We start from the raw sequence: 20,994 nt of genomic DNA, 5'->3' as shown, positions 1-20,994 counted from the left end.
ACTGAATTTAGCAGTCTAATGACAACTGGATTTCCTTTTTCTTATAGGTGACTTGATATTTTTATCTTAATTCCCCATGGATTTTAGTCTAATAATTTTATTAGGAAATGTTTTGCTACAGACAATTTGAGTCATTTTCTCCAGCAGTATAGTGTGTATTTTCATTATGCATATTCATGTATTATTTCAGAAAATTATTCTTGAATGTTAAAAATGTAGTTTTTAATATTCTCTTCTTGATTTGGATTTCATCTCTAGAGGCTCTGCTTAGTTGCAAGTTGGATCACTTTTTTTAAAATTAATTTTATTGAAGTATAGTTGATTTACATGTTGTGTTAATTTCTGCTGTACAGCAAAATGACTCAGTTATAATATATATATACTTTTTCATATTCTTTTCCATTATGGTTTATCACAAGATATTTTTTAACACCTTTATTGGAGTATAATTGCTTTACAATGTTGTGTTAGTTTCTGCTGTATAACAAAGTGAATCAGCTGTCAGTATACATATATCCCCATATCCTCTCCTTCTTGCATCTCCCGCCCACCCTCCCTATCCCACCCCTCTAGGTGGTCACAGAGCACTGAGCTGATCTCCCTGTGCGATGCAGCTGCTTCCCACTAGCTATCTATTTCACATTTGGTAGTATCATGGGATATTGAATGTAGTTCCCTGTGCAATGCAGTAGGTCCTTGTTTATCCACCCGATATATAGTAGTTTGCATCTGCTAATCTCAAACTCCCAATTCTATCTTCTCTCACCCGCCCCCCACTGGCAACCACAAGTCTGTTCTCTATGTCTGTGAGTCTGTTTCTGTTTTGTAGATATGTTCATTTGTGTCGTATTTTAGATCCCACATATAAGTGATATCATGTGGTATTTGTCTTTCTCTTTCTGACTTACTTCACTTGGTGTGATAATCTCTAGGTCCATCCATGTTGCTGCAAATGGTATTATTTCATTCTTTTTAATGGCTGAGTAGTATTCCATTGTATATATTTACCACATCTTCTTTATCCATTCATCTGTTGATGGACATCTAGGTTGTTTTCATGTCTTGGCTATTGTAAATAGTGTTGCTGTGAACATAGGGGTGCATGTATCTTTTCAAATTATAGTTTTTGTCTGGGCATATGCCCAGGAGTGGGGCTTGCAGGATCATATGGCAACTCTATTTTTAGTTTTTTGAGGAACCTCCATTCTACTTTCCACAGTGCCTGCACCAAGTTACGTTCCCACCAACAGTGTAAGAGGGTTCCCTTTTCTCCACACCCTCTCCAGCATCTATGATTTGTGGATTTTAATGATGGCCATTCTGACTGGTGTGAGGTGATACCTCATTGTAGTTTTGATTTGCATTTCTATAATAATTAGCGATGATGAGCATCTTTTCATGTGCCTATTAGCCATCTGTATGTCTTCTCTGGAGAAATGTCTATTTAGGTCTTCTGCCCATTTTTTGATTGGGTTGGTTTGTTGTTGTTATTGAATTGTATGAACAGTTGTATATTTTGAATATTAAGCCCTTGTTGGTCGCATCATTTGCAAATATTTTCTCCCAATCTGTATGTTGTCTTTTCGTTTTGTGTATGGTTTCCTTTGCTGTGCAAAAGCTTATAAGTTTGATTGGGTCCCGTTTGTTTATTTTTGCTTTTATTTCTACTGACTTGGGAGACTGACCTAAGAAAACATTGATATGATTTATGTCAGAGAATGTTTTTCCTATGTTCTCTTCTAGGAGTTTTATGGTTTCTTGTCTTATATTTAAGTCTTTAAGCCATTTTGGATTTACTTTTGTGTATGACGTGAAGGTGTGTTCTAACTTCATTGATTTACATGTGGCTGTCCAGCAAGTTGGACCACTTCTGACTTTCATTTTTTTCTTATAATAATTATCATCTCTTTGTTTCATTTTATTCCATTTGCTAACTTTTTAAAAAAAATTTATTTATTTTATTTATTTTTGGCTGCATTGGGTCTTCGTTGCTGTGCGCAGGCTTTCCCTAGTTACGGAGAGCGGGGCTACTCTTTGTTGCAGTGCATGGGCTTCTCATTGCGGTGGCTTCTCTTGTTGCAGAGCATGGGCTCTAGAGTGCAGGCTCAGTAATTGTGGCACATGGACTCAGTAGTCGTGGTTTACGGGCTCTAGAGCGCAGGCTCAGTAGTTGTGGCACAGGGGCTTAGTTGCTCCACGGCACGTGGGATCTTCCCGGACCAGGGCTCGAATCCGTGTCCCCTGCATTAGAAGGTGGATTCTTAACCACTGAGCCACCAGGGAAGCCCCATTTTCTAACTTTTATATTTTTTGTTCCATGCTGTACTTTCTGTAGTATTTGTCATATGTTGTGCTCTTTGTAATTATTCTTCATTTCTAAAGTGGTTTTGCCTATGAAGTGGTTCTCTTTCATTCTTGAATTGGACTAGCTTTCATATGTGGTCTGCCTATCACTTCCTCCCCTTTCCTGAGATCATTGTATGATTTGTGCATGTAGTCTTGCTTCTGAGCTATGATTGTATCATAACTTTTAAAAATTCATATTGGAATGTTGGGTAATAATTTTAATCTTCTCTGAAATTTTTAGTGAGTTTTCTTTATACATGGGGAATTTGGACACTCTTTCCAAACTTTTATCTAACATTATCTTTGGACATGGTGTTTCTAATTGTGTTTTTGGAGTGTAATTTTTTTTTTTTTTTTTTTGGTATACCTGTCACTGGCACTTTCCTATGAAAAGGTGAACAGGGCAAAGGTAGTTTTTTAGGTTCTTATGCTCAGGAATTCCTTCCTCTGTTACTACAATAGAAGACAGTTTATTTTAAAGATAACCTCTCTGAATATCCAGGCCTTCTTTGTTGTTCAGAACCTAACCTGGTTCAGGAAGACCCCTACTATCAGCTCTGAGAGCCACAGTATCTTCTTTTCTGCAATTAAAGAATACAGTGAAGCTCCCAATTCATTCAATGAGGCTAGTATTACCCTGATACCAAAACCAAACAAAGCTTATCTCATAAAAATATGATACAAAAATCCTCAACAGGGCTTCCCTGATGGTGCAGTGGTTGAGAATCCGCCTGCCGAGGCAGGGGACACTGGTTCGTGCCCTGGTCCAGGAAGATCCCACATGCCATGGAGCGGCTGGGCCCGTGAGCCATGGCCGCTGAGCCTGCACGTCTGGAGCCTGTGCTCCGCAATGGGAGAGGCCACAACAGTGAGAAGCCCGCAAACAAAATCCAGCAACATATGAAATGAATTATGCAACATGTCCAAGTGGAATGTGTCCCAGTAATGCAAGGTTATCTGAACGTCCAAAAATCAATTAATGTAATGCATCATATCAATAGAATAAAAAACATAAATTACATGATCATTTTAATAGACACCAAAAAAGCATTTGACAAAAGCCAATACCCTTTCATTATAAAAACACTATAAACTAGGAATAAAAGGGAATTTCCTCAATCTCATATAGGTTATCTGTAAAAATCCTACAACTGTTAATGGTGAATGTCTGAATGCTTTTCCCCTAAGATCAGTAATAAGACAAGAATGTCTGCCTTTGCCACTTTTATTCAATATTGTACTGGAAGTTTTAGCCAGGGCAATTAGACAAGAAAAAGAAAAAGCATCTGGGTTGGAAAACAAGTAAAACCATCTCTATCTGCAGATAACATGCTCTTTTATATAGAAAATCCTAAGGAATACATACCCTCAAACACTGTTAGAACTAATAAATAAGTTTAACAAAGTTTCAGGATACAAGATCAATAAATTAAATCGATTGTATATTATACACTTGGAGTGAACAATCCAAAAATGAAATTAAGAAAGCAGTTCCATTCACAGTAGCACCAAAACAAATAAAATGTTTAGGAATAAATTTAACAACTGAAGGTGAAACTCATACTCTGAAAATGACAAAACAGGTATTAAGCAAACACTTGTACATAAATAATCATAGCAGCGTTGTTTATAATAGCCAAAAGGTGGAACCAATCCAAATGTCCATTAACAGATGAACGGGTAAACAAAATGTTGTCTGTCCATACAGTGGAATATTATTCAGCCAGTATTTCAGGAGTGAAATACTGATACATGCTACAATTTGGATGAACCTTGAAAACTTTATGCTAAATGTTTTCACAGTTTTGACAACCAGTCACAATAAGTTCACATACTATATTATTCCATTCCTATGAAAATCCAGAACAGGAAATCTGTAGAGACAGAAAGTAGATTAGTGGTTACTTAGGGTTGAGAGAGAGGTGGAGGGAGAGTGTAGGGAGTTGAGGGGACAAGGAGTAATAGCTAAAGGATACAGGATTTCTTTTTGAGGTGATGAAAATATTCTAAAATTAACTTGTGGTGGTTGCACATTGTTAATTTGCTAAAAAAAATTGCTCACTTTAAATGCATTAATTGTAGAGTATATGAATTATGTATCAATAAAGCTGCTTAAAAAATAAAAGAATACAGCCTATGTGTTTTGCCATCTTAAATCTCCCTGACATCTCTATGCCTCCTTTTACCACCTCCACCATCAATCACCTTTTCATAGCATTCCTGCTCACATACACTCATTGAGGGTGTAGTCTACTCCTCATAGGAATGAATGTTTCTTATGTCTTCTTTGGAGAAGTGTCTATTTAGAGCTGCTGCCCATTTTTTGATTGGGTTGTTTGTTCTTTTGATATTGAGCTGTATGAGTTGTTCGTGTATTTTGGGGATTAATCTCTTTTTGGTTGCATTGTTTGCAAATATTTTTCCCATTCTATAGGTTATCTTTTCATTTTGTTTATGGTTGCCCTTAGTTTTGTGGTATGAGTGCTTTAGATAAAAATGAGGCAGTAAGTATTATACACTTTGTGGGACATAGATAGATGAAAGGCCACTGTCATACAGGGAAGTACACAGGAGAGCCCTGGGCAAATGCACTGGGCTCCCAGATTGGAGAGTTTCCCTGGGGATGTCTAACTTTGGGTCCTTATTGTTAAAGGGGTTATTCAGAGCAAGTCAGAATGGCCTTATCTCATATCCTGAATATCCTGATCTGTGTCATGATTTAGCATTACTGATTGGACTGAAACTTCATCCTGCTGTATTTGAGTCTCTTGGGTTTTGGATAGGGCCAGAATTTCTGCAGATTCCCTCTGACCTTCCTTCAAGGAATAAAATGGTATTCTTACTCCATTTGAAAGATCTGAGGAAAGCCTGACCTCTCATTATTCCTTCCCTCTAGCTCTGCTTTCTCAAGACTTCTTCACCGGGAGAGGAATCTAGAAGACTGAGCGACTCTTGGAATTTTAAGTTATGGCCCATGTGAGTTGGAATTTCTTCTCTCCAAAAACGTAACCATTTATATCACATCATGTCAATATTTTTATTCCTTATCCTTAAAGTGCTTACCTGAGTCACTGCTCAACGTGGTAAGTGATAGTTGTGAAACAGTCCAGTGCTTTCCCTAGATGTCCCTCTTCTCTCCAACATGGCATTCAATACTTCCTGTGACCTAATACTTTGACAGAGTACTGAAGGAAAAGATATTGTTTAAAGGAAATAGTAGAGACTTTTAAAAATCAAAACTGTGGCTCAACAAGGTGGAATGGTGTGACTAAAAGGGACCCACTACATGAAAGCTTTTATTTACTCTATATAATGGGGTGTTTCAATTAAGAAAGATGGGAGTTGGTGTTAGCTGGTATTCATTTTAGTAGTGGCACTTTGTCATGATTTTAGATAGAGAATATAAGAGGAGGTTGAGTTCAGAGAGATCTGGGATTTGGCCAGGAAATCAATGAGAGAATAATATCATTAACAAGACATGTGCTGATAATCAGCTGACAGCCTAGAGATTTTATACATTCTCCACAGAAAATGGTATTCAGTTAGAGAGTGTATCTCTTAAGAATCCTTTCAACTTCAACTAATAGAAAATTCAAGTAAAAGAAGCTGAAAGAAAAAAAGAAAACTATTCTCACATAGTAAATCTGGAATTGATTATTCCAGGCTGTTATAGCCTCTTGGTGGTATCAAGAAAGAACTCATATGATATCTGTTATTCTGGGCTGCCATCCTGTTGTCTTGATGTTTGTTACAGGAAGGCCATAACAATGTTGTGACTGAGCAACAGGAGATTTTTTTTTTTTTTTTTGCGTTACGCGGGCCTCTCACTGTTGTGGCCTCTCCCGTTGCGGAGCACAGGCTCCGGACATGCAGGCTCAGCAGCCATGCCTCACGGGCACAGCTGCTCCGCAGCATGTGGGATCTTCCCGGACCAGGGCACGAACCCGTGTCCCCTGCATCGGCAGGCGGACTCTCAACCACTGCGCCACCAGGGAAGCCCAACAGGAGATTTTAAGAGCATATAGGCACTTGGCTTCAGGGACACTAAATTCCATATCATTTCCCCCCACACTACAGGCAGCCAACTCCAGTTTTTTGCTGAATGTATGGACCTCTTCCTGCAGTTCCCTTTTCCATCTTTTCCCCATCCATCTAAAAGATTTCTTTTAACTTCACTGTTGATGTTTGGGTTTGTCATTTCAGCAGTTGATGATGTTCAGGGATGTAGCTGTAGACTTCTCTCAGGAGGAGTGGGAGTGCCTGGACTTGGAACAGAGAGCTTTGTACAGAGACGTGATGTTGGAGAACTACAGCAACATGGTCTCACTGGGTAAGATTCAGAATTTGACCCCAGAAATTCCTGATTCCTACATTGTGAACTTTTGGATTGCCTTTCAAGTGTCTAGGGGGATTTCTGACCTATTTCTGGGAAAATGGTTTGTGTTTTATAAATTTGGCAATAGTCATCATCATTGGGAAACTCCATCTTCCCCATTCTTTATGCATTTTTCTTGCCCTTTCTAATAACTAAGGGACTTACGGAACCCTTACCATGTGGTAATTTCCTATTTCTTATTTTCTGATCAGGACTTTGCCTTTATCAGCCAGATGTGTTCTCTTTACTGGAGAAGGGGAAAGAGCCCTGGATGGTTTTGAAGGATGAGACAGGAGGACCTTGCCCAGGTGAGTGAGGGCTGAGCAGGCACAAGGAGGCCATCATTGCAGATAACACCCAGCTGTTCAGTAAGTCAGTAACATCTCTGTAATATTGGTCTAGAATTTCCTCCTCAGAGGCCAAAAGCCTGTGGATAAAGGCCTGAGACCTAGAAATAAAAGTAACGTTTTCAACATGAATTTCCAACTGAACCTTCTCTTCAACTCCAAACACCACTCCATTTCAGTGCTCTCATTTTTCCTTCATGTTACAAAAATGTAAATGCCATTCTTTTTCTCCAGTGGTCAGTTTATCTATGGTTTGGATTAAGTTTCTTCCCATTTCTTTTTTTCCATTTCTATATTTGTAAATTTCATGACTCTAAAAAAACATTTTTGACCCTGTTTTTCATTTTACCTGCTATCTCTTGAATTTTTCTTATTTTGCCTAGTTTCTCCTTGCTTCTGCATTTTCTTCATTAATTAACTCTTTCTTTTAAGGAACATTTATTGATTTTGTAATTTCATTTTAGGGTAAGAAGGGTTAACAAAGAGTGTAATCAATTAAGAAACTTGGTATTCTTTCCTATGACTGGAACATTTTCATAAATTTCTGCAGAGTAGGCTTTACATTAAGAGAAGGCCTAATAGGCTGCTTTTTTATGGTTTCTTGCTACAGTGAAGAGGAAATGGCAGGAGAGAGGTTAGGGCTATTGGAAGACAATGAGGAGAGAGTACAGTGTCATAAAAGACAAGTCCTGGCTGTCAAAAGGAAGCGAGGGGTATATTTGGCAACTAGATGGTAATTGATGAATTTTCTGTTATAGGCAGGAGTCAGGTTGAAATAACTTACTCTTGGAGCTTCTTTTTTATTGGAAATATCAAGGAAAGAAAATAAATTTTATTTCCTTATTGGAATCATGTTTCTAAATTCCAGAACCTATATTGATGTTTTAAAATTTTTCTTTTTCCGAGCTATTGATACATGGAAAAACTTGAATGAATCTCAAGGATGTTATGCTGAATGAAAAATGCCAATCTCAAAAGTGTAATTGACCTATAACATTCACATACTATATGAATTCATTTATACAAAATTCTGGAAATCACAAAGTTAGAGATTGAGAACGTATTAGTGGTTGCCAGGGGTTAGGAATGGGCAGGGAGCAGTGGTGGTGGTGGTTATGACTATAAAGAGATAGCATGAGAGAGAACATCTCTGTGGTGATGGACTATTTCTGTATCTTGATTCTTGTGGTGATTACAGGAATCCACATATGTGATGAAATGACATAAAACTGTACACATATATTGTGCCAATGTTTATTTCATGATTTTTATATTGTAGTATAATTATGTAAGATGTATTCATTGGGCAAAACTGGGCAGAGGGTACACAAGACTCTCTGGAGTATCTTTGCAAATTCTTGTGAATCTATAATTATTTCAAAATAAATACTTTTAAAACTTACTTTGTTCTATAAGGTATCTACAGTTTTCTCTTATATTTTTATTCCCTAAACACAACCATGTATGTTTTTAATTTTGGTTTATTTTCACATATTATGATTATACTATTATATATTAAGGTTGTTCTGCATTTCTTGTTACTGAAGTTACCACTCTTGGTACACGTCAGTTATTCCTGGGATTTTTCTGCATTAGATGATACTTATATTTCAGATATGAGATTCCTTAGCCAAAGGATTCAAAGTTAGAAAATCATGTGTCCAACTAATTTAAGATATTTCATTGAAAAAAGTTATTTTAAATCATACAAAATTAAATGAATACTGTAAATAACCAGTGCTATTTATTTATAACCCATAACTATTTCATCCATGTTTCAGTAGAGGGCCATGACATGTTCTCCCTAATTGCAGTTCTGCCTATTCTTTCTTATGTCAACCATTCCAATAATTCATTCTCCTATTTCTTGGTTCTGTTTTGTTAAATGGGAGTGGGAATTTAGGCAGTTTAACTGTAGATGCTTTATTTTTCCCAATCTTTAAAAATTTTTTTTTATTGAGCTGTAATTGACATACAACGTTATATTGGTTTCAGGTATACAACATAATGATTTGATATTTGTATATGCTGTGAAATGACCACTACAATAAGTCTAGAGATCCTCTATCCCCATACAAAGTTACAAAATATGCCATATAATATTATTGACTATAACCACCATGCTTTGCATTATATCCTCATGACTACTTTATGTTATGACTGCTGGTTTGTACTTCTTGACCCTCTTCACCCATTTCGCCCGACCCCCCACCCCTTTGGCAACCACCATTCTGTTCTCTGTGTCTATGAGATTTATTTTGCTGGTAGGTTTTTGATTACTGATTCAATTTCCTTACTACTAGTAATCAGTCTATTCTGATTTGTATTTCTTCATGGTTCAGTCTTGGAAGATTGTATGTTTCTAAGAATTTATCCATTTCTTCTAGGTTGTCCAATTTGTTGGTGAATAATTGTTCATAATAGTCCCTTATGGTCATCTGTATTTCTTTGTCATCAGTTTTAACTTCTCTTTCATTTGATTTATTTGAGCCCTATCTCCTTTTTTCTTAGTGAATCTAGCTAAAGGTTTGTCAATTTTATTTTTTTAAAGAACCAACTCTCAGTTTCATTGATCTTTTCTAGTATCTTTTTTTTTTTTGGCTGCACTACATGGCTTGCAGGATCTCAGTTCCCCAACCAGGATTTGAACCTGGACCACAGCAGTGAAAGCCCAGAATCCTAACCACTAGGCCACCAAGGAACTCCCTCTAATATCTCTTTAGCCTCTACTAGTGAGTCTAGTCTGACTATTAGTCTCTTAGTCTCTATTAATAATTAGTCTCTATTAGTCTCTTTAGTGATCTTTTATTTCCTTCCTTCTACTACCTTTGGGCTTAGTTTGTTGTTCTGCTTTTTCTAGTTCCTTTAGGTGTAAGGTCAGATCGTTCATTTGAGATATTTTTGTTTCTTGAGGTAGGCCTGTATCACTATGAACTTCCTTCTTGGAACTGCTTTTGCTGCAAGACATCGATTTTGGTATGTTTTCATTTGTCTCAAGGTATCTTTTGTTTTCTTCTTTGATTTCTTCGTTGACCTATTGGTTGTTCAGGAGCATGTTATTTAATCTCCAAATATTTGTGATTTTTCCAGTTTTCTTTTTGGGATTTGTTTCCCATTTTATACTGTTGTGGTCAGAAAAGATGGCTGATACGATTTCAGTCTTCTTAAATTTATTGAGACTTGTGGCATACTATATGATCTATCCTGGAGAATGTTCCATGTGCACTTGAAAAAAATGGATACTCTGCTGCTTTTGGAAGGAATGTTCTATATATATATCTATTAAGTTAATATGGTCTAATGTGTCATTTAAGGTGCATGTTTCCATATTGATTTTCTGTCTGGATGATTTATCCATTGATGTAAGTGGGATATTACAGTCCCCTACTATTATTGTATTGCTGTCAATTTCTCCCTTTAGGTCTGATAATATTTGATTTATATATTTTGGTGCTCCAGTGTTGGTTGCATAGATATCTACAAGTGTTATATCTTCTTGTTGTATTGACCTCTTTATCATTATGCAATGCCCATGTTTGTGTTATATTATAGTCTTTGTTTTAAAATCTTTTATGTCTGAAATAAGTATAGCTCCCCCAGCTTTTTTGTTGTTGTCGTTTCCTTTTGCATGAACACTCTTTCCATCCCCTCACTTTTAGTGTGTGTGTATTCTTACACCTGAAGTGAGTCTCTCGTAGGCAGCAGATAGATGGGTCTTCTTTTTTATCCATTCAGCCACTATATGTCTTTTGAATGATGAATTTAATTCATTTACATTTAAAATAATTATAGATAGGATATACTTACTGCCATTTTGTTAATTATTTTCTGGCTGTTTTGTGGTTCCTCTTCTCTTGCTCTCTTCCCTTGTGATTTGATGAATTTCTTTAGTGTTTTTTTTTTCCAGATTCCATTCTCATCTTTTCTGTATTATAGAATTTTGCTTTGTAGTTGTCATGAGGCTCACAAATATCAGCATATATGTGTGTGTGTGTGTATGTATATGTACACTCTACTTTAAGTTGATAGCAAGTTAACTTGAATGCATTCTAAGACTCTACATTTTTACTCCTGTCCTCCCACATTTTGTTTCTGATTTCATATTTTACATCTTTTCATTTTGTGTATCCCTTTACTAATTATTGTAGTTATAGTTATTTTTATTACTTTTGTCTTTTAACTTTTATGTTAGCTTTATAAGTGATTAGTCCACTATCTTTACTAGATATTACCTTCACCACTGAGGTTTTTTTTCATATGTTATACTGTCCTAACTAGTGCCCTTTTCCCAGGTTAAAAAAGTCCTTTTACTATTTCTCGTAAGGCTGGTGTAGTTGTAGTGATCTCCTTTAGCCTTTGCTTGTCTGGTAAACTCTTTATCTCTCCTTCAATTCTGAATAATAACATTGCCAGGTAGAGTATTCTTGACTGTAAGTTTTTTGCTTTTAGCACTTTGAATATCTCATGCCACTCCCTTCTGGCCTGCAGAGTTTCTGCTGAAAAATCTGCTCATTGTCTTATGGGGTTCCCTCGTGTGTAACAAGTTGTTTTCTCTTCCTGCTTTTAAAGTTCTCTCGTTATCTTTAATTTTTGACATTTCAATTATATTGCGTCTTGGTGTGGATGTCTTTTGGTTTATCTTGTTTGGAACTCTCTGGGGTTCCTGGATCTAGATGTCTGTTTCCTTCCCCAGGTTATGGAAATTTTCAACCTTATTTTTCAAAATAAGTTTTCTTTCTCTCTCTCTTCTCCTGGGACTCCTCTAATGTGAATGTTGTTCTGCTTGATGTTGTCCCATAGGTCTGTCAAGCTATCTTCAGTTTTAAAAACTTTTTTTTTTTTTTGCTTTCTGTTTGGATGAGTTTCACTACCCTGTCTTCTAATCACCAGTCCTTTCTTCTGTTTTATCTAGTCTGCTGTTGAACACCTCTAGTGTATTTTTCAGTTCAGTATTCTTCAACTCCGTTACTTCTGTTTGATACTTTTTTATATTTCCATCTTTGTTGAAGTTCTCTCAGTGTTCATTCTTCTCCCAAGGTCAGATGCTCCTCAGCATTTTTATGACCATTACTTTGAACTCTTTATCAGATAAATTACTTATCTTCATTTCATTAAGATATTTTTCCTGGGATTTTATTTTGCTTCTTCATTTGGAACATATTTCGTTTTCCCTCATTTTGCTTGACTCTTTATTTCTGCTTCTATGTATTAGGTGAAACAGCTACCTCTCCCAGTCTCGAAGAGTGGTTATAGGAAGACTGGGACTGTGTTTCAGTCTGCTGTCTTTGCAGTACCCTGGGGGTAATAGCCTGCCAAGAACTCTCTGATTTTTTCAGTCCCATGGAACCCAGAAACACAACCCCCCCCGGCCCTCAGAGCCAGGTATTCAAGTGATGTCCCCTTGGATGCGGGCTTGGGTATGTGGACGTCCCCCATGTTGACTCGACTTGTGTTGGGTGGGGCTGCAGAGAGCACCAGGCTGGGGCAAGACTGCCCAATGGGTTGGGTATGGCTGTGCGGACACACAAGGCTGGGGCAATCCCAGTCACCAGCTTGGGTGGGACTGTGGGGAGCACATCCCACTGGTGCTTGCAAAGTAGAGGGAGAGTGTAAAGTGGCACCCGCCAGCACCTCCATCCCTGGAGACAGTTACAGCAGGTCCCAGCAGATACTTTAATATTAGCAAAAGGATCTTCATATATGGTCTAGGCACTTTGCAACTTCTGCTTTTTCCCTGGGTCTTGGGGTGAGTAAATCTGTGCACAAGCCCTTTAAGAGCAGAATCCCCATTTCCTATAACCCTTTGGTTTTCTTGGACGTAAGCCCCATTGGTTTTCAAAGCCAAGCATTTTGAAGGCTTATCTCTCTAACGTAGGTCCCAAGGTTTGGGGTGTCTAATGTGGGGCTTGAACCCTTTGCTCCTCCTAGGGAACTCTGTATTTGTGAGATCCCCCCCAACAGTGAGTTGCCACACCAGGGGTGGGGTTTTTGGAAAGACTACTTCTCTACTTCTCCTGCCTGTCTCAGTGTGGCCCTTTGATCTTTTGCTGTGCAAGAGCTTTTCAGTTAAGTGTCAGGTCTTTTTCAGAGAGTATCTGTATTTAACTAGATTTGATGTGTCTGTGGGAGGAGGTGAGTTCAGGATCTTCCCATGTTTTCATTTTGAGCTGCCCTCCTATTTTTTTCCAGTCTTTATGATTGAGTCTCTAAATTACTAACATAAAATTTGTAGCCTTCTTGAATGAGTTTTTGTAGAGCATTCAGCTTAGTTTTCATAAAAACAGACAACCTTTCTCTCATATTTCTTTACATAATGTTATTTGAAATATATAAATAAAATGTCAGGAACAGTTGGTATAAACAGGTTTGGAAGCAAACAGCTGATTCATGGTAAGCACATGGGCATCCTAGAGGTAGCTACTACTTGAATGCTTTTGTATATTGTGGACATTAATCCTTGTGTTTTCTTAAGGATTGGAGGGCGTTAGTTCATATGGAGGTCAGGAACAAAATAAGTTTCAGTGTAGCCTCACTAAAAATGGGTCATTTTTAATTAAAACCTTCTAATAATTTAATAGGATAAAGGCTATTGATTTCTAGTGAGGACAGATATTTCCCCTGAGTTGTTTACCGATTTGCTACTCATATTTATTCAGTAACTCTGCTCTGTGCTTGATTTATCCGTATCACTTGTTGGCTTAATACTTTTAATTTTTAGTGTGATTGGGCATTAACATAAAGAAAACACTAATACACTAGTGCCTAGTTAGAGTGACTAAAATTATATTTGTTTTCTTTAGGATTTTAGTTTTCTTTTGGTCCTAAAATTTTTATTTTACAACTTAATCGAAGTATAATTGGAGAATAATAAACTCCACATATTTGAAGTTACAATTTGATCTGTTTTGACATGTGTGTGTATCCATGAAATTATCACTATAATCAAGACAACAAACACTTCAGTCATTGCCAAATTTCCTTGTGTCCCTTTGTTATCCATCCCTTCTTCCACCTCCATCCCAAAGAAATCACTAACTTGCTCTCTGCAACTCTAGATTAGTTTATATGTTCTAGAATTTTATATAAATTGACTTATACAGTGTATACTTTTTTGGCCTTGTTTCTTTTGCTAGCATAATTTTCAGATTCATCTATGTTGTTGTGTTTATCAGTAGTTTATTTTTTATTTCTCTGTAGTATTCCATTCATGGGTATGCTGTAATTTATTTCTTCATACACCTGTTCATGGACATTGTTTTTAAGATTCTCAGCCATTATCTTTTCAAATATTGCTGCTTCTTCCATTCTTCTCTGTGTAAGTTTCCATTTACACTTGTGTTTAATCTCCTAACTGAATCTTCTATGTCATAATGCTTCTCTTATGACTTTTCCAGTCTTTTTCTCATAGAATTTTTCTTTTGACCTATATTGGTTTCTTGTTCTCTGATAAAATGATTAATTTTATGTTTTAGCTACTTGAGCATAGTTATTTTTAAACTCTGTCTCATAACTCCAATATCTAGAATCCTTATAGATGTATTTCTGCTTATCTATTGTTTCTATAGTTTCTATATTCATGTTGTCTGGTTATTTCTTTAATTTTGTGCCAGACACTGTTTGCAAAATGTGAAACTAATCACTAGGATATCTTCCTTTATAGAGAATTTCTGTTCGCTTTTACCAAGTTCTGAAGCATTTTTGTTGTTATCTCAATCCGTTGCCCTCCTTGGTCACTGGGATAAATTGAAACTGAGCTGTAGTTCCTGTGTAGGTCTACCTCTGTTTTACCCACATTCCTAGGTTATGGTCCTTCAGTTATAACTCAACATGAGAGATGTTTAAGACACCCCCTGTAGACAGACCCTAGATACCAATCTCCATTACTTTAGCCTTGAGAACATGTCATATGTTCTGTCAGTCTCTAAGTCAAATGCTAATACCAGTACAAATTCTTTTTTTCTTTTATTGGCGTATAATTGCTTTACAATGTTCTGTTTCTGCTGTAGAACAAAGTGAATCAGCTATGTGTATACGTATATCCCCTCCCTCTTGAGCCTCCCTCCCAACCCCCCCAGTACAATTTCAATAGTAGAAATTGGATAAGCCCTTCAGCATATTCAAATAGTAGCAGTTGTAGTATTTTCTTGCTTTGTTCTTCTAAAATATTTTACCAATAAATGTGATATCCCATGGAGATTTGGTAAAGGTCACTTGAGAAACGGCTTGAAAGCATAAAATTGAATGGATGAGCAATACTATAAACTCAAGAAATAAAACAAAAACACCTTGGTTGGGATCATCTGACAAAATATGACTTGACTAATAGGCACAGTGGAGAAAATGAGCAGAGCAAAGTATTTAAATGTGCATAGGCAAATGGAAGAATGAGTAAGTACGTATGATTCCATTTCTCTGAGCTAGCATGGATATGCTTTTGTTTCCTCTTATCTGTACAGAAAGTAATGTAGAATTATGTGTACTCATTTCAGTAGAGATGGAAGGGATTAGACAATGAGGTGTATTACATTGCTATCACATGATGCCAATTGTGCTTCCTGATCCCTGATTTTTTTAATATTATCCTTTACTCCCTCCTATAACTGCCCCCCTTTGCTTTTTTTTTTGACATGTAGTGTATTGTTTTTTTTACAGAATTTTTTTTAATACCTAACATGTGCTAAGTGTTGATTTACCATACTGGGTAAAACAATCTTAAGTCTTTAAATTGATATCCCATGATTGGGGTAGTACCTGCACTTATTTTTTTGTTGTTGTTGAACTCCTCAGATGAAATTGACCTGAACAAAACTTCATATATATATATATTTTTTTAATTTATTATTTATTTTTGGCTGTGTTGGGTCTTCGTTGCTGCACATGGGCTTTCTCTAGTTGTGGCGAGCAGGGGCTACCCTTTGTTGCGGTGCGTGGGCTTCTCATTGCAGTGGTTTCTCTTGTTGTGGAGCACGGGCTCTAGTCTCATGAGCTTCAGTAGTTGTGGCATGTGGGCTTAGTAGTTGTGGCACATGGGCTTAATTGCACCACAGCATGTGGGATCTTCCCGGAACAGGGCTCAAATCCATGTCCCCTGCATTGGCAGGTGGATTCTTAACCACTGCACCACCAGGGAAGTCCCTGAGAAAAACTTTATATATTTAATCACCTGCCTCAGCCTTTTTAGTTCGTTAAAATTTCTGTTTATTTCTTGTCCTTTTTTTATATTGCCCAGAATTTGTTAAGCCATTCACATTTCATATGCTCTATTTATTTTATTTTATTTTATTTTATCTTATTTATGTTTTGTGGCTGCGTTGCGGCTTTGTTGCTGCGCATGGGCTTTCTGTAGTTGTGGCGAGCGGGGGCTGCTCTTTGTTGTGGTGTACGACTTCTTATTGTGGTGGCTTCTCTTGTTGCAGAGCATGGGCTTTAGGCTCATGGGCTTCAGTAGTTGCAGCACTTGGGCTCAGTAGTTGCAGCATGCGGGCCCTAGAGCGCATGGGCTTCAGTAGTTATGGCGCGTGGGCTCAGTAGTTTTGGCTTGTGGGCTCTAGAGCACAGGCTGAGTAGTTGTGGTGCATGGGCTTAGTTGCTCCTCGGCATGTGGGATCTTCCCCAACCAGGGATCAAACCCATGTCCCCTGCATTGGCAGGTGGATTCTTAACCACTGTGCCACCAGGGAAGTCTCTGCTCTATTTATTTTAGGATTTATTTCTTATATCTACCTTGGAAATTTTAGTTCTTTTTGAACAGTAAAACAGTATGAATTTGTTTTCTTATTTTTCAGACATGCAATCCAGGTGTAAGACCAAGACATCACCAAAAAATGGCATTTTTGACAGAGGATTGCCTCAGTGGGAAATAATGGAAATTGGTAAAAAACATAGCCTTGAATGTTTATGTTTTAAAGGTGATTGGGAAAGCAAAGGTCAGTTTGATACACAACAGGAAAACCAGGAAGAATGTTTTAAGCAGATTATACTCACCTGTGAAAAAATGCCCACATTTAACCAGCACACAACTTTTAATCTACTTCAGAGACTTAATACAGTAAAGAAACTGAATGAATTTAAAGGGTGTAGGAAAGCATTTTGTTCTGACGCAGACTGTATTCAACATCAGTTAATTCACACTGGTGGAAAATTTTGTGACAATAAGGAATGTGAGAAGACCTTTTTTCCTGATTCAGAACTTACTCAATATCAGACAGTTTACACTGCTAAGAAAACATATGAATGTAAAGAATGTGGGAAGGCTTTTAGTTTGCGTTCAAGTCTTACTGGTCATAGGAGAATTCATACTGGTGAAAAACCTTTTAAATGTAAGGAATGTGGGAAGGCCTTTAGATTTCATTCACAACTTAGTGTCCATAAGCGTATTCATACTGGTGAGAAATCTTACGAATGTAAGGAATGTGGCAAGGCCTTTAGTTGTGGCTCAGACCTTACTCGACATCAGAGAATTCATACTGGTGAAAAACCCTATGAATGTAATGACTGTAGGAAGGCCTTTAGTCAGCGATCACATCTTACTAAACATCAGAGAATTCACACTGGTGAAAAACCTTATGAATGTAAGGAGTGTGGGAAAACTTTTACTCGTGGCTCACACCTAACTCAGCATCAGAGAATTCATACTGGTGAGAAATCTCATGAATGTAAAGAATGTGGAAAAGCCTTTATTCGTGGTTCAAATCTTGCTCGACATCAGAACGTTCATGTTGGTAAGAAACCCTATGAATGTGAGAAATGTGGGAAAGCCTATGTCTGGAGTTCACACCTTGCTCGACATCAGCGAATTCATACTGGTAAGAAACCTTTTGAATGTAAGCAATGTGGGAAGACTTTTATATGGGCCTCATACCTTGCTCAACATGAGAAAATTCATAATGAGAGAAAACCGTATGAATGTAAGGAATGTGGAAAGACCTTTATTCATGGTTCAGAGTTTAATCGACATCAGAAAATTCATACTGGTGAGAGAAACTATGAATGTAAGGAATGTGGAAAGACCTTTTTTCGTGGTTCAGAACTTAATCGACATCAGAAAATCCATACTGGAAAGAGATCATATGAATGTGAAGAGTGTGGAAAAGCCTTTCTCTGGGGTTCACAACTTACACGACATCAGAGAATACATACTGGTGAGGAACCTTATGTATGTAAAGAATGTGGGAAATCTTTTATCTGGGGTTCACAACTAACACGACATAGGAAAATTCATACTGATGCAGAACCCTATAAATGTAAGGAAAGTGGCCAGATCTTTAGTCACCATTCTTATTTTGCTGAACAGAAAATTCACAGTGGTGAGAACCTTTATCAATGGAAATATTATGGGAACACCATTAGTCATGACTCATACTTTGCTCAACACCAGAGTATTTACACTTTTGAGAAATCCTATGAACGTAAAGATTTTGAGAGGGCATTTTCTCCAGGCTCTCACTTTATTTCACTCTTGTGAAATCTTGTGATATAAAAATGTAGGAAAAGTCTTTATTCATGACTTGTTAATTGATCTCAGTTAATTCCTTCTTTTGAGAAAGCCCGTAGTGTAAATAATATTGGAAGACCTTTCGACAGAGCATGAAACACACTCAACAGCAAAGAATTCCTAATGCAATCTATATTAATGGACGAAAGCTTTACTGATTGGTTATCAATTATAGAATATCGGGTAAAGTCCTACAAGTAAGATGATAGTGTGAATCCCTTCTGAATCATTCTGAAAAGATTCTCCACATCATTGATATTGTGCTGCATAGAACTGAAGTCTAACTCATCTAGGGAAACTTTCCATCATTACTTAAATCTTGTTGCACTTCCACAAAATCACACCAAAGGTGAATTTGTGTTTTGTAATTAATCTGGAAAAGCCTTAAGCTGTGTCATACAATTTATTTGGTATGTCTTAGTTTCAGTACCTCTTACCTCCTAATTTTTTGGAAAGTAACAATTCTGTGTTTGCTTACTTATCAGATTGTAAGGGTTACATTAGTTTGAGGATTTAAATGATTTAATGACCATCATTAATAATAGTATTAGACCATTTCTATGAGAGGAAGACCTTAAGAGATTATAGACAAATATGCCATCTGTATGTATGTCTTACTGAACAGCAGAATGTTAATTCTGAAGGAAAACTGGTAAAATCGAATGAAGCAAAGAAAGCTTTGATTCAGTATTAATTTCATTTGTTACATAAAAAACTCATACTATAAAGAAAGCCTTATGGTTTTCATGAAAGTGGGGTTGTTGAGTGCTCAGCATTTTTTAAGGCATTTGGCAGAGATTTGTTTCTAACAAATTTCTAAAGCCAAATGGCATAATCCATTTTATCACCACAATTAAATTTTGGAAATTAGAAAATAGCCAAATGAATTCTGACCTCTTGGAAGTTTAGTGCTACATATATAAACAATTCTCAGATTAATGAGTAAATCAAAAGTGAAATTACAGGCAATTTGGATGTGAATGATAATGAGACTCCTATAAATCAGATCCTATGAATGTGGCCATAGCACTTCTCAATGGAAATTGCTCTGTGTATAAAACCAAGAAGATTGAAGGCAGTTTATTTCTTGTCACCACTGTATCTCCAGCTTTTAGAACAGTGCCTGTCATATTACGGCGTCCAAATATTTATCAAGTTAAATAATGATTACTCAAACAAGCTAGAATAAGAACAAATGCCTCCAAGTGAACTGATGGAAAGGTTTAATGAAAATAATGCAAAAATCATGGAATAAAGAACAATACTGAAGGATTTTTATTTTAAATCAAAATGTTTCTTTGAAGAAAACTATTATTTACTAGACTTTGACAATGCCTCCACATTATAAGAAAGGAGAAATGTGATACAACCATATGTTTAGATGAATTTTTAAAGGTCATGTAAATATATATAAACTATTAGACACAAATTTTTAAATATAGAAAGTAAAGTTTATTTTCTAGGAAAACATTATCTTAAATGATTAAAATTTGAGAGTAAATAAAAAGAGCTAATTGGAAGAAAACTTTTTTAAAAAAAAAAACAGAGGATCAGATAATTGTATAGGGTACCCCCTGAAGGAACAGAAAATCCTATGGAAAAATTGTTCACTCATGCTAAAAGACTAAATAACATAATTCTGATAATAAAATTAAATGTAGCCCTTGAACAACATATTCCAGAATAATTTCATTCATGAACATACGTGAAAAAAAAAAATGAAAGTCAAACGATATTTACTCAGAATGTTTAACCTTTGATCTGGATGGGTGGTAATTCTACAGTTTAAACAACAGCAAAATATGATGAAAATGTAATCTTCTCAGTTTAGTACTTAATAAGTGTATTCTGTGTGCATTTTCTTCATATCTTTTAGTATTACATGAATTAAGGAATAGTGAATATATGTACATATATTTAGCATGTTTATAATTCAGTTATTTAACAGTAGTTAAACAGTATTAGGGGGGCTTCCCTGGTGGTGCAGTGGTTAAGAATCCACCTGCCAATGCAGGGGACACAGGTTCGAGCCCTGGTCCAGGAAGATCCCACATGCTGCGAAGCACCTAAGCCCATGCACTGCAACTACTGAGCCTGTGCTCTAGAGCCCGCGAGCCACAACTACTGAAGCCTGCAAGCCTCGAGCCCGTGCTCTGCAACAAGAGAAGCCACCGCAGTGAGAAGTCCACACACTGGAATGAAGAGCAGCCCCCGCTCGACACAACTAGAGGAAGCCCGTGCACAGCAACGAAGACCCAACACAGCCAAAAATAAATAAATAAAATAAATAAATTTATTTTAGAAAAGGAACAGTATTAGGGAACAGTACTTCCATCCGAATTATTGTCTTCTATGGAATTTCACAACTCATGGGGAAAATGAAAATTTTTTGTTATATTACTTTATTATTAATAAACAAGCTATTTCGTTCA

General features: G+C 36.7%; 1 protein-coding gene across 11 annotated transcripts in view; it reads left to right on the top strand.

Moving 5' to 3' along the window:
• ZNF790 (zinc finger protein 790) overlaps window positions 1-20,994 on the top strand; it is a 39,243-nt gene extending 18,249 nt beyond the window's left edge. For 7 of the 11 annotated variants that reach the window (XM_060288772.1, XM_060288771.1, XM_030874634.3 and 4 more), the window contains 4 exons: window positions 5,243-5,322; window positions 6,550-6,676; window positions 6,934-7,029; window positions 16,854-20,994. In XM_060288772.1, coding sequence (XP_060144755.1) covers window positions 5,314-5,322; window positions 6,550-6,676; window positions 6,934-7,029; window positions 16,854-18,532 — 1,911 coding nt within the window. In that variant the 5' untranslated portion in view covers window positions 5,243-5,313 and the 3' untranslated portion in view covers window positions 18,533-20,994. The remainder of the gene's footprint in view (window positions 1-5,242; window positions 5,323-6,549; window positions 6,677-6,933; window positions 7,030-16,853) is intronic. The other 4 variants (XM_060288775.1, XM_030874638.3, XM_030874637.3 and 1 more) reach the window with 1 other exon arrangement.

This window comes from Globicephala melas, chromosome 19 (genome assembly GCF_963455315.2).
Source record: "Globicephala melas chromosome 19, mGloMel1.2, whole genome shotgun sequence".
In the NCBI taxonomy this organism is placed as follows: domain Eukaryota; kingdom Metazoa; phylum Chordata; class Mammalia; order Artiodactyla; family Delphinidae; genus Globicephala; species Globicephala melas.
The sequence above is the reverse complement of the archived record's forward strand: the minus strand, read 5'-3'. Positions and strand labels throughout refer to the sequence as shown.